Source organism: Lacerta agilis, chromosome 5 (genome assembly GCF_009819535.1).
Source record: "Lacerta agilis isolate rLacAgi1 chromosome 5, rLacAgi1.pri, whole genome shotgun sequence".
Taxonomy (NCBI): Eukaryota; Metazoa; Chordata; class Lepidosauria; order Squamata; family Lacertidae; genus Lacerta; species Lacerta agilis.
This window is the reverse complement of record NC_046316.1, coordinates 16,606,747-16,620,762: the sequence shown is the minus strand read 5'-3', so window position 1 is coordinate 16,620,762 and position 14,016 is coordinate 16,606,747. Positions and strand designations below refer to the sequence as shown.

At 43.7% G+C, this 14,016-nt stretch overlaps 1 protein-coding gene across 12 annotated transcripts in view; it reads right to left on the bottom strand.

Moving 5' to 3' along the window:
* The window catches only part of ZMIZ1 (zinc finger MIZ-type containing 1), a 282,517-nt gene that overhangs the window by 10,838 nt on the left and 257,663 nt on the right, over positions 1-14,016 (bottom strand). For 7 of the 12 annotated variants that reach the window (XM_033148712.1, XM_033148718.1, XM_033148714.1 and 4 more), the window contains 9 exons: positions 12,896-13,183; positions 11,645-11,827; positions 8,420-8,594; positions 6,650-6,836; positions 2,858-3,068; positions 2,315-2,420; positions 1,980-2,140; positions 1,548-1,615; positions 510-578 (listed from right to left, as the gene is read on the bottom strand). In XM_033148712.1, the coding sequence (XP_033004603.1) occupies positions 510-578; positions 1,548-1,615; positions 1,980-2,140; positions 2,315-2,420; positions 2,858-3,068; positions 6,650-6,836; positions 8,420-8,594; positions 11,645-11,827; positions 12,896-13,183 (1,448 nt within the window). The remainder of the gene's footprint in view (positions 1-509; positions 579-1,547; positions 1,616-1,979; positions 2,141-2,314; positions 2,421-2,857; positions 3,069-6,649; positions 6,837-8,419; positions 8,595-11,644; positions 11,828-12,895; positions 13,184-14,016) is intronic. The other 5 variants (XM_033148716.1, XM_033148723.1, XM_033148715.1 and 2 more) reach the window with 3 other exon arrangements.

Genomic DNA, 14,016 nt, shown 5'->3' with positions numbered 1-14,016 from the left:
TGCCATTCTTAAATTAGGTCCACAAACCCATTATCTGAAAAGCTCTGCTTGGATGGTTCTGAACCAACAAGCATGTCTATTTACTCAGACAAATCCACAGCAGCATAAGCTCCTTCGTATAGCTTTGCAAAACTTGCTACACACTTCTTGGAACAAACATACTTTCATCTGCATGCTACTTCTCTCATTGGGCGCTTAATAGGACTGTCATTGATGGGGTGAGGTTGTTAACAGCCGGTTAAGTACAAAGTCACTTTACTGGGCCAAACCGGCAGCAGATGTGCCACAAGTATAACCCACAGTAGACCTGCTCTGGATTTGAAGTGGCCAATGCCTATTTCTTATTTCAGTTTGTTGTCTCTCTCCTGCTTGCTATCAATGTACAGCTCAAAGACCTAAAGCTTAAAGGATTTCTGCACTTAAAATCAGTGCCCAGAAAAGACCTCCAGAGTAGAACAGCATCAAAAGCAAAGGCATTGCACATTTTCCAATGGTAAAGTTGCACTTACTTTTGTATAGCATTCAAAATGCCCCACATATACTGGTCAACCTCCAGGCCCTCCAGCAGAGCTGTTTTACTGGAAGAGAAGATGGCACATTTATTTATTTACAAACATGGGCACACACATGTTCATGACGCTCTGTAGAACATATCTAAAAGTCAGTCCCCTGCCCTGAAGAACTTGCACGTAATATTTTTTTCTAATTCTCATAATCTAAATTTAGATTGTATTTACATGGAGTTCATTTTGGTGTGAACTATGAAGGGGTTTAATCAGTAATTCTCAAACAACATCACAAGGGGTCTGTAGAGTGTGCACACTTGTGAAATTCCAAGGAGGGATTGGTGCCTGAGACAGGTGGGATCTTTTCCTAATCAAAGCAGGAGACTGAATGTTCCTGGTAGTGGGCCTTACTAATTCATGTTGGATTTGTAGAAATCAAATCACAGCTTCAGATTTTGCATAAAAGGACAGTCTTAGGTTCTAAGACAGAGACTGAAAACATCTTCAGAGAACCTTTCCCATATCAGCATGCTGCTATGGAACCCTTGTACATCATAAAGTGTTCTGCAGACTATGCAATGGCACACAATTCACACAGGCATTGGCCAGGGCTGTTTGATCTCATGGTATGAGCTGAAACAGTGCCCTAAAACACTTTCAACCCTACCCTACATTTTCTTTTCAAGTTAGAGCAAAGACGCAGAACTTGCGTAGTAGTGGTTGGTTTTCTTTTAAACACTACTGTACATTTTGCGTCCTCAATAATTTCCAGCCATTCCCTCCACACAAGGATTTCCAAGGAAAAGCCTTTATGCATTCCAAACTATTTGCTCTTCAAATGTCAAATGGGTCATCTCTCGAAAAAAGAAAATACACACCCTGAATTTTTAAAGTGTCCTCTCCTACTATTCTCTACATTTTCACGCATCTTATTCAATCATCTCTTTATTCTTCCTCTTAAAACATATAATCTCAGTGGTTGCAAAAAAAAAGGTTTTTTAAAAAGTCTCAGTGCAACTTATATTGAATAGCCACACTTACTTGCATACAGGACACCTCCATGTCCCTCGTTCACAGTTCAGCTGCAAGTAGGATTCCAGATCAAAGCACTGTAGAACAAGAAGTCAGTGATATTAGCTACACAACTCTACTTTCAAATTGATTACTACTACCAATAAGTTTCAAGTTCCTTGGGAATTAATAACAAACGCACTAAAGCGTGAACAGAGAGGACTCGTTGGAATTCATGTTCTTGCTAAATTTATACTGTTATGAGGATTACTTTGAATTTGTGATCGACCAGGGAAGAGAAGCCCACACCACCCATGTATGGTGCTCCATTAGGGGCTTGGCAGTTCTCCAGTTTTTGCTGGGGTTTGCTGCGTGCTGTCAAGTGCTTGGCAGGCCACAATGCACATTCAGCTGTCGCAAGATGTGCAGGCCTGCATCAACAGGACAGAAGAAGGCATTCACCTGTACATGTTTGCAGTCATGGCCTCTTGCCGGAAGCTGGATCCGCCGGAATGTGATCGGACACTTCAGGGACACTTTGATAGCTGTCTGCTCCACTCCGTCCTCACCATTAAGAGTTGCATTGCCAGAGGAGGCTGCCACGCTGCTAAAATTCCTCTTGACTGTTCCAAGAAAGATGGCACAAGGGGGTGAGAATGCAATAAATATGGGGCACCATCTTAACATTGCTGCAAGGATTCTGTGCCCTGTATAAAATTCCCAGGACAGAATTGAGTTTCAGCCCTACATTGAGCTCATTCTATGAGCATAAGCAGAGAACATATCATTCTACTCACTTTTAGTAATACAGTGCTCGGCTGGAAGGAGGCGTTTCTTTAGTAAGCCCTGAAGTACAGAGCGCACTGATGGCCGGTGTACTAGCTGCAGTACGAACAAATGTGACTGTGGGGGGGGGGAAGCAAAGAGTCAAAATTAATTCATCTATATGGGGTACATCTGCCATTAAACCAATCAGAAATCCTGGCTTTGGGTGCTATATTGCATGATGGAGAAGCATCTACACAAAGACAGCTCCTAACTTTAGGAATCCTTCCACCCATTAAGATCACTGGGTAAAGCACAGTGGTTCAAATTCACCCCAAGAGATGCGCCCCACTGTCTCTTGAGACAGATGGACGCCAACACCACCTCCCACCAGCCCCAGTAAATGTGGCCATTGACCAGGGATGATGAGAGTGCAGTTTAGCAACATCTGAAGGGCCAAGGGTTTCCTATTTGGGATCTGATGGAACACTGCAACACACTAAAAGCAACAGCACATTTCTTTTTATACAGCCAAACCACAGAGTCAGAAGCCGCAGCAGGCCTGGTGTACTTACACAACAGCATGCTGTGACGGTAATTTGAATGGTGTTTCTTCCTGGCTGACAGACGTGCTTTAGATGCAGGGGTTTATGCGATGTCTTGTTGTCGCCACGTTCAATGGTAAGCGGAGTTGCGTTGACGCTGACCTGGACTGATGCTGGCCAGTTGGTGTTCATCTGTCTGTCTTCATGGTGATAGCACTTGAACTGTAACTCCAAGTCTGACCTGTTATGCAAGGCATATGTTTCGGTTGGCATAAGAAAATGCTTTTCATACAACTGGGGCAAATGTCAATTTCCCCTTGTTTCTGAAAGCTGTGGATACATTTTTCTGCCCCCTTAATTTTGTTTTATGCAACGTGATACTGTTTTAAATTATTTGACAAATAAGCACATGATACACATCTTGTATTGGCGGGTTATTTACATAAGGAAGAGTGTGGTGTCATGTATTTTGATAGTAATAATATCGATACTTTACAGTTCAATACGACTTTTCATATGGTTGACCTCAAAGTGCTTTACGCAAAGGTGGGCTTCTAAGCAGCAGAGAGGGGGAAAGGTGCGGTCAGGAAGGTCCTCAAGAATTAGAATTTAGAAATGAGAAAGTAAATATGTTACCATAATCAAAGAGTAAATAGACAGTCTCAGCCTGCTTACATCACATTCCCTTCTGTTCACCAGAAAGCAACACTAGAAATGCGACCAGCAGAAAATAACATGACCCCAAAGTAAACACCATGCAGCAAGCACAAGCAGCAATCATTTCCTGCTTGCCAGTTCAGTGTTTATTGCGAAGAAACACAGGCATTTAAACGTGTGGTTCAATCACATTTGATAGTTCCACGTGTGTTTTTGTCATTTAAACTTGGGTACATCGTGTGCCTGGTTAAAAAAGCTACATTGTGAATCAGCCCTGAAATGCCACTAGACGTGAGTTTGCGTAAGGTACAAGTGCTCATGGCATTCTCTCACTCTGCTTTAGAAACAGGTAAGAAAAACATAGGAAGGTTAAAGATGAACTGAGATTTCATTTTCTCCTAATGCGCTGAAGCACCCAGAAAGAACCGGGATTACCTGTTAAAAGCTGAAAAGGAGAGCTGAAGAATTTGGAAGATGGCAGACCAAGACAGCAGAGTCTAGAGCTCTGTGGTTCCCAAATTCTGGCACAGCCAGGAAGCCTTTGGAAGCTTTTACTTTCTGCTGCTCTTAAGTGCAGCTTGTTGCAACCAAACTGGGGCTTGTGGTGCTGAAACAAGCCAGCTTAATAACCCATGGCCTGAAGCTGGTTTGAATGATGTTGACTCCAGCCAGGATTTAAAGCAGGAATCCTGGTTTGAACAAAATGATAAACTGCACTTAAAGGAATCCGAAAGGAGAAGTTTCTGAAGTCCTCCTGGTTATACCTGATGGGATGAGGGAGATTGTGAGCCTACTGTGACTTGTGCAGAAGCACAACCGATCAGTGTTGGTTTTGATCTATGCCAGTGGCTACGAGCCGCTATAAAGCCAGTTGCAGCTCTGGCCCATCTGCGCCTTCATGAAGGGATGACCTCCTCCCCACTTGGCTGCCACACAGCGGTGACAGTGTGTCCTGCACACATTGCCAGTGAGCCCCATCATACGTTTGGCTCCCCAGAGAACATATGTTTGGCAAGCATAACAAATCCATAGTTCCCTGAGAAGGGGGGGCTGGAGAGCCAAAGATGTATTGGGTTGGGGTTTTCCACCAGAGCAAATTCCGAACAGATCTAAGCCGTATGGTGCTTGTATAAACGTAAGAAAAGCAACTTGGAAGTAGGGAACCAGGAAGTAGTGTCTATCTGAAGGTGCTGTTCTCACTAGTCCAGTATTCCACGAATGGCACAGAGGTTAGGCTAGGAAAGCATTCTCACCAGACCCAGCTTGCCTGTGATCTCCTGAGATGTAAACCACCAAGAACTGTTGTGAGGCCTGGAATATCTGATTCTTCAGCCTCTGTCCTGACCATTTTGACCATACCTGGGAAGGTGGGGCCCTGACTTACTTTAGCTACAAAGGGGGTGACAGCTGCAGCTGCTGCTGCAAATGTCTGGAAAATATTTGCTGCATGTTGGGGGAACAATTTAGGCTTCCTGGTGAGGGAAGGACTAATCTGTTATGGAGAATACCCTAGGTATTCTACCCTAGGTAGGAGCTAGGGAGTGAGCAATCCTGGTGGGAGACAGGCTACTAGCTACATTTTGAGTACTTGTGAACACTTTTAGCCTCAACAATATGTATCGCAGAGGGGACTAAAGCTGTAAGCATGTCTTTTGCAGCTCTTTTGCAGCTTGACATGGATCTACCTGCACTTTCTGCTCCCTTAATGCAATACTGCTACTTTGACAGAACTTGATGAATTCAGTTGAATTCGATAGCTGATATTATAGTGGTATAAATTAGTTAGTGAAAGCTTTGTTAGCCAAATGTGCATTTTTTATGCTCTAATGAAGAGAGTATTGGGGTGTTTTTTTTGTATGTTTATGAAAATATAATGGGTGGAATGTTGTTTAGTTAGCTGCCTAGAGTGGGACTTTTGAGTGAAGGGCAGGCTATAAATTAAATATACGTTGTTATTTAGTAAACGTTTTAACAGTATTTGGCATCTACTGGACTGTTTTTGTCTTACCATTGTTAGCTGCTTTGAATATTGCTGTGTATGGTAAAGTGACCAAATAAAGCACAACAAACAAAACAATAATAAACATAATAAAGACAGTCTTAGCTACGGTTTCATGTCACTGTATCTCTTGCCACTATGACAGCTGGTGTGTAATTATGGAACAGCCTCTCCATGGAGGCTTACGAGGCAACACTGCTGCAGCTTGTGCTGGAAGCTAAGACCATCTTATTTTCCCAGAGTTTTTATTTTTGAGAGCCATATTTTGATAAGACTGGTGTAACAGTCCTGTGCTACATTTTTAAGCTATTATGCTGGGATGGGGATTTATTATTATTATTATTATTATTATTATTATTATTATTATTATTATTTGGTTAAAAGGCTTTGAGGTGTCCCCCCTCCCCAAGGTATGTACCGGTATGTCATTAATACTCCATGTGTATCCAAAGCAAATCTGGTTGCCACAAAATGTGGAACTACTCTAAGACACTCAAAATCCTAACATTTGGGTTCCTGGTCTGCCAATCTTAGTTATTGTGCTGCTGTTATGGTGGCTGTTAATATATGTGCAATATTAAGATTAAAGCAATAAAATTGTTTCCATGGTGTTCTGTGCTGCCTGGATAACTTGTGCAAGCTAAGAAGATGGATGTGTGTGTGCGCTCTCTCTCTCTCTCTCTCTCTCTCTGAACCATCAACGTCAACTTAAATTCTTATTTTTTTATGTCCTCACAAGAGAATTAAACACAATTTTATATTGGCATAAATTATTTCCAAGAGAAAAGTTGCATGATGCATAAAGTCATAATAAAATCCAGCTGCTATAGCAGTATCAGCTAGAAGCCAAATACTTCAGTTTTAGGAAACATATCCGCCAATCTTCTTTCACCTGTTCTCATACTGCTACCAAAAGGATGGCAGCAAAGGGAGAGTCAGGACTTGACTTAATGGTTGTATTGTTGTCTTGTTAGATTTCTGAAGGAAGTGTGTACATGCTTCCGGACCACTGATTTAACGCAGTCTGGATGTCAGAATGTGACCCTACTTCCCAAGGCAAAATAGGTTACAGCCTCCCCACCCAGCCACCAAAGAAAGAGAGCATCTCGCCTGCTATTTTGTTCTCAACCCTTCAAGGTCTGCCCCACGCCACTTCACAAACCTACCTCCACATTAGCGTCTGATGCACCGTGGGCCGTAGGTGAAAGACATGGTTGCTGACCGCCAAATTGTGTTCCAGCCGGAAGGGCTCTAATACGACCCCGTCTCTCACAGGGAACGTCAAGCGCAGTTCATCGTTATGGTTGGCTGGGATCGAAGAGGGAGAGAAAGCGTGAACTTTCCCTTTAGCATCTGCAGTGCGATAACAACGCATATATTTATACTGGACAATATCACACGGCTCACTGATCTTTTGCTGGGCTGATCTTACGGCCTATTCTGGCATCACCCTTCCACTCACATGCATGCAGCGAGATTGGGCTCACCCGCACCAGCCTTGCCCCTCTGGACTCCTCTCACCATGCCTATAATGCAAGGCTCAAGTTGGGAGTTCTGCGTTTACTTGAGCATCTGCTATATCTGACTTTACCCATCCTTTGCTAATAACTGCAAACCTCCTCTCCCCCCCCCCCGCCGCTTTCATCTTCAGAATAATCCTGTTATATTCCCTCTGCTCCACTGCCCAGAGCAACGCTGTGGGGAAGGTTAGATTGGGACACCATGACTGGCCAAAAGTCACCCAGTGAACACTGAGACTCACTGGTTTCCCCAGCCGTAGTTCTAATCTATTACACCATGCAGGCTCTCAGTCACTTCCCTGCCTTGTGATACAGAACTTCAGCAAAAAAAAGTTTGCAGGTTTGAGCTCACTGTGCAGGGATGGGAAAGGAGGAAGTAATGTCCTAGTGACCCCAAGGGTGAGCAGCTTGTTGCCCCTGGGCCTCAGAGAATTTTATCACAGTCACACAGGTGTTGCCTTAGAACCCCAAGATCTTCTGCTTTCATGTTAAATGATAAATCTAGTTTTCCAGCCCATATGATCACAGTGGTACCTCTAGTTGCCTTCTGCTCTTATGGACTTTCAGCTTACGAACGCGGCAAACCCGGAAGTGTTTCGCCACACACGCATATGCAAACACGCTTGATTGCGCCGCACACACACACGGAAGAGGCGCTCTAGTTGCAGACTTTTCAGGGTGTGAATGGATTAAGTCCGCAACTAGAGGTACCACTGTATAGAGATTTGTAAATACGCAGCAACAGTCAAACTCTTAGGTAACAAATACCCCGAGAATACAAATGAAAATATTGTTTTAAGAGGCTCTTTGGACGTTACATTCCTTCAGGATTGTGGCTTGCACCTTGCAGCCAAACAACCAAGATCCTACAGTTACTTTAATACAGGATCTCCCAAGGTCAGGGGAGATCCTGCATTGGCACAACTGTGGGACTGCCTAGTGTGGCTGTGTACATCTTCCTATGGTGACGGGAGTGAGAGAGAGCACTTGAGAACCTGGCCCAGTATCACCCAAGGAGACTTTAAATAAGGCAAATAAAGGAATATATTTATTGGGGGGGGGGGAGAATCCATCCTCCATTTCCCATTGCTGTACACTGCGGATCTCTTCCTCCATTACGACAATTTCAGCCTAATTCTATCTACTTTTATCCAGAAATAAGTTCTACTGATTTTGATTAGACTTGCTTCCAGACAACTATGCCACAAACTGAAGCATTTATGTTTTCTTCTATTTAGTAAAACTTTTGTAAGGTTGCTGGTCACCCCATGTATCAATGGGCAATCAACATTTCTGTCTAGAAGGCAGCAATCAGGCTGGTATTTATCCAGCAAAGCTTCTGTGACATGCAGATTGTGGAAAGGAGAGAGCAGGGTTATGGGAACAAACTCTGAGGAAGCTTCATTTGCTACTTACTTGGAGGTGGTGGTAAAGCATTGATATTTGGTTTAATGTCAGGTGGGAATGGCGGTTTGACATCTTGATTAGGGGACAGGTATGGAGGAATATTGCTCCCTGGAGTCATAGGTGGCGTGGGGTTTCCTGGAACAGGTGAGTGAGGGTAATTCGCCACAGGAACAGGCCTGGATGGCTGCAAAATGGTAATTGCAATTGAAAAGAGAAGAGAAGAAAATTATTGCAAGTGCCCCACAGTGGTGGAATGTGAGCTAAAACACCAGGCGATGTGAACATAGAAGTATTAACACAATACGCAATGACACAGGGAAGGTCTATACAACTCTTGATCCACCATGTCAAATGAAGCCCACCAGCCATATGTGGCAGCCAACCAGGGACTTAATCAACACCCTATTTTGCTGCCTGCCTGGGATACTATAGTACCTACATTTAAAATAGGAAGAAGCAACAGCTTCTGGCTGGCCACAATACAAAGCTGATGAGCGCACTTTGCTTGGTGGATTAAGCTATGCAAGCCTAACACAGGGAGATCTATAATTTGAGAACATTAGGACTTCCTGGCAGCTCTTGTCAAGCTGAGAAAACTATTGCTCGAAATGTCACCGTAATCACACAATTACATTTTCTATAAGTAACAACCGCAAAACAGTTAAGAAGCGGGCCTCTGAAATGGTGAAAAACAGGAACACACTGAGGGGAAATAGAAACAGAAGTCTGGTGAGTGGAATTATAACCACAAAGTCCTGGTAAGCTGAGGCAGAGTCTCGCAACAAACCAAAGAAATGGAAACAGAAAAAAGTAGGCATTTTTAAAACGGAAGGAGATTCTGCCGTTCGAAGAGGGAAGGTGCTCACGAAGAAACTCGCAAGGAAGACTCTGAGGAAAGGATGGCAGAACTCAAGGGAATAACACACAAATGAGAACACAGAAGGTGGCGGCTGTTAAAATGGCACACACCCACAGTTGAACAGAGGCAAAGGTAAGAAACTCGTGGTCTCAGGAAGGATGTCCATCAAATCCCTCATAGAATCCAACACAACAAAGCTATTACAATCCAAAAAAGCACACCAATTGGGAAAAATATCTTGAGGAGAGCCAGCAGACAAAGAACTGCTTCCAAGTGGGCAGGAAAACAAGCTGGTTGGTGGATTCCATGAGAGCCAGCCCTCAGTTTATCTTTCCTGCCTTTGACCACATGGTGGAGCCATACCCCTTGGTGATTACCTTCATTACCCAATGAGAGAAACAGCAGCCGCTGCCTCTAAGTTTAGTTACAGATTACTGCATGCTTTGACCTTATTATGCTGTTTCCTCACTCCTGCCACCATCGTCCAGTGATGTGGGTGTGGAAACACATGTGCTACACAAAACAAAAGCTAGAAGGAAATAACTCAGTATGAGTAATTTAGCGACTCCTTGCTCTTTATAACTTGTGGTTCCATGGTCAGTGGTCTCTCAGATTAGTTATTGTTACTTATTACGCAGAAACTGGCTAAATGACTCATTGGCTCAGTCAGTTTTGGTGTAATCCACACCGTGATCAACTCCCGCCCGGAAACCAATGTCCCGACTGGAAGGACGTGTGGATCCAGAATTGGCCTCCACAGTCACTTACGGACTCATTGTTAAAACAGTGTTTATGGAAGACAATCTTACTTGGCTACAAGTGATGGCCAAAGAAGAAGGATGCTGACACCAGACAAGTGGTGGAAGGAAAACGTCTCCCCTAAGCCACAGTTAGTTGGATGGAACCAATGCCTCTCAGGAGTGATCCTGGCACTAGTGTGTAAAGAAGAAAAGAGAGACACCTCTTCCTCTCTTTTGCATGTTTTACAAGGGGGAATGTTTTAGGCCAGGGGGTGCTAACCTGAGGCCTTGCAGATGTTGCAAGACAATTGCACCATCCCTGACTAGAGAGGGGGAGAAATTCAATTCAGTTCACATTTAAAAGTGAAGTTTTCCAATTCACACTTTCAGAAACAATGTCGGTACTGAAAGAGCAGCATCCTTCAAAATTTGGATGCCTGAATTTTGAAATGCAGTTCTCCAGGCAAGTAATGTGTAGAAAAGTGCATATATCATGAGTCTGTATAACATACATGAATATTTGGGGAAATTGTTTTGGGAATCCAGCAGCATCCAGAGAGAGGAAGGATGGTCACTTCTGCTTTACCCTCCAACATGAAAATAGGGACATTTGAATGGGGTGCTCCTACGTTCATGAGGCGTGGAGGTGGAGGTCCTTTGGTAGCAAACCATCTGCTCATAATGGTCAATGAAGCACCAGAAGGAACTTGGAAGAACAGCATTGCATTGCCCAGGAATTATCTTTGATTCATCATGACTCCCAGACAGTTTTGAAGCCCCATCATCCCATGTACAGAACCATGTCATCACACCCATCCACATTGTAGTACATGGCAGAGAGAAGTGGAGAATTGGTTCAACATCACTGGGCTGGTGCATTTTACACCATGGCTACTGTTGTCCTTGTAATTGTGATAGTATCACTTCATTTCTTACTCTCACAGATATACAAACAATGCTGGCAAATATACAGATAAGCAACAGTTGTTTTGTGAAACTTGAGACGAGATACAAATTTAAGTCAACAGGAACTTGCTACATGTTCTATTTCAGGGTGGACCAGCTTTTCATACCAAGTAGGCCACAAGAGTACATGGACAGGGAACCCGCAGGCCACAAACATACGCTGCGGGGGGGGGGGGGAACGAGGCAAAAATATGAGCCTCCCCTCCAGCCCTTGCGCTGACTTCCCAAAGCCAGAAGGCAAGGCACCAGGCTTTGGGAAGGAAGCACCAGGCTCTTGCAGGGTCCTAGAGCCTTCCTACCTTATTCCCAAAGCTGGAAAAGCGCTAACTGGGCTTCGGATCCTGTCAGATCCTCACATCTCATTCCTAAAACGCAGCACCTTCTTACAAGAAAGGCATCAAGGGCTGCCAAAAAGACATTGAGGGTTGTATGCAGCCTGTTCTAGTTGCAATCTGATTGTATGAGTGTTATTCAACTATGTAGGCCCATTTAAATTAACGGCCCTCACTTAGTTGTGTTCATTAATTTCAGTGGGTCTAGTTTTAAGTAAAAGCTAGTTGAATATAGCTCCAAATAGTCAACCATACTTAAATTTACAGGTTTCAGAATGGAGCTTGTGAACTCCGATTAATTCCTAAGAGATGGCGATCAATGAAGGATTGCTCTCACCTTGTAATACTGTCCCATGTTGACCGTTGGAGGAGGATATTGCCCTGTGTTTTGCTGGTTTGGCATCCTTTGTCCAGGGTAGTTGGGAGATGTCAGGGGTCTGGGAGGGTTGGGAGCTGGGTACTGACCAGGCTGGGATGGAAACTGGCTATTTGGTCCATACTGCTGGTTTCCATAGTTTGGCTATTTTGTAAAAAAGGGAAGGCAAATTAGAAAGTGCACCTCCAGCTGAATGCAACTGATCTCCCTATGCAGTGGAATCGACTTCAAACAAAAATGATCACAAGCAAATGGTTTGACTTCATTATACCTTGGCTGACACTTTCAAATGTTAGTGTGGTAATTAAAAACCTAAATTGTTTAATTGCCAGGCTCTGCTGAATACTAGCAAGTCCCATCGGCCCAGTCGGAGTGCTCAGGCCAAGAAAGTGATGTTTCTGATGGTTTAAGTGTAGGGCTTAAAAGAAACATTGATTTATAAAAATGGGATACAATCCAGTCAAAGTGGAGCACTTTAGAGTCCAATTTATGCCCACAATACTGAAAACTTCCTCAAATTTCTCTCACTGAATTCAATGGGACTTAAAAGTGCTTAACTCTGATGTGGACTGTTCCTATTATAAATTATGAGGCATAATTTACTCACCATCAATTATATATTTTACAGCACCACAAAAACACTGATTATAAATCTTAATAGCAGTGCACATTTTGGAGACCTAAAATATATAGCCATATATATAGGTGTGGAGTTGTATGCCTCACAGAGTAAATGAAATTACCACCAACACACACCCATGTATTAAATTTCAGTGACTGGTACATAAACCATGTGAGTTTTTTTGCAAATTATCATCCATATAATGAACTACTACTACTACTACTACTATTTGTACGCTGCCCATCTGACTCTGGGTGGCTTCCAACATATATATAAAAACATAATAAAACATTACATGTTAATAGACCTCCCTATATAGGGCTGCCTTCAGATGTCTTCTAAAGGTTATGTAGTTACTCATCTCCTTGACATCTGATGAGAGGGCGTTCCACAGGGTGGGTGCCACTACCAAGAAGGCCCTCTGCCTGGTTCCCTGTACCTTCACTCTTTGCAGTGAGGGAATTGCCAGAAGGTCGTCAGTGCTGGATCTCAGTGTCCAAGCTGAATGGCGGAGGTTGGCCACACTCCTTCAGAAACACATCATCTGTATAGCATGCATAAGAGCAGGAGAAGCCTCTGCTGCTACTCACCTCTCCTGGATACGGTCTCTTCATGCCCTGCATAGGCAACGACTGGGGACGCGGGCCAGGGTAGGCTTGCTGTGGCATCCTTTGCCCGTGGTTGAAGGGATTCATTCCAGGCGGCCTGGGCTGGTTCATGCCCATAGGTGGCCCACTCATACTGGAAGGCGTCATGCCCGCTCCCATGCTGCCAGGGTTCATGCTGCCTGGCATGGAAGCCGGGCCACGGGGGCCAGGCTGGTTCATGAACTGGCTGTTGTAAGCCTGAGTTGGACCCATCTGGAAAGAGGAACAAACCTTCAACAGAAGAAGAAAAAAGAATAAAATGCGACATGCATTTAAAATGGGAGGGGGAGCCAAGTTGAAGGGAGTCGGGGATATGTCGCATTTTAAAATCAGCAAATGGGGAGGGCGGTAGCGTTCCTCCGCCTCTCTATTTCTGCTTGCGGCAGGTGTAACTGGAATTCTAAAAGTGACTTTAAAAGTATGCAAAAGTTAGTAAGTTTCTCAGAGCCATGGGAACTCCATGTTGTGGCCTGTAATATATGTTGTACACATCTACTCTTTCTTCTGTGGTACTTCAAAATAAACTAAGAATAAGTATATGTTGTACACATTATGAGTTTATTTTGAAGTACCACAGAAGAAAAAGTAAAGGAATGCACCACTTCCTACTATAGTTGGGTTTTTCAAAAGGGATAAAAAGTCATGAGGTAAGTTTTGGGAGCACAACCTGAGACATTCTGCATGCAAAGCTCTCTATCACTGAGCTTCCCCCATTCCTGGAGAACCGCCCCCTCTTACTTTCCTCCATTTGCTCCTACGCTCTGCATCCTGTTGTTTAGCCCATTGTCATCCCATAAGAGGACCCACTCTCTTATTCCAACAATTGTATTGCCCAAATCTGATAGTCCTCCCTCATGTCTCTTTCCATCTCCGTCAGAACCTCTTTATGCTTTTGCCTAATAGTCCTTCTGCATTGGCAGGTTTTCACAGCTCTCTGGATGTCATTGGCTTTGCTGCTCTGATGTCACAGAGCAACTCACCAGCTGAGTCCTTTAAAGGCTACACAATCTAAATTTTGAGGTTTATAAACAAAACTCTTTTAAACTGACTGAATTGCTTCATCT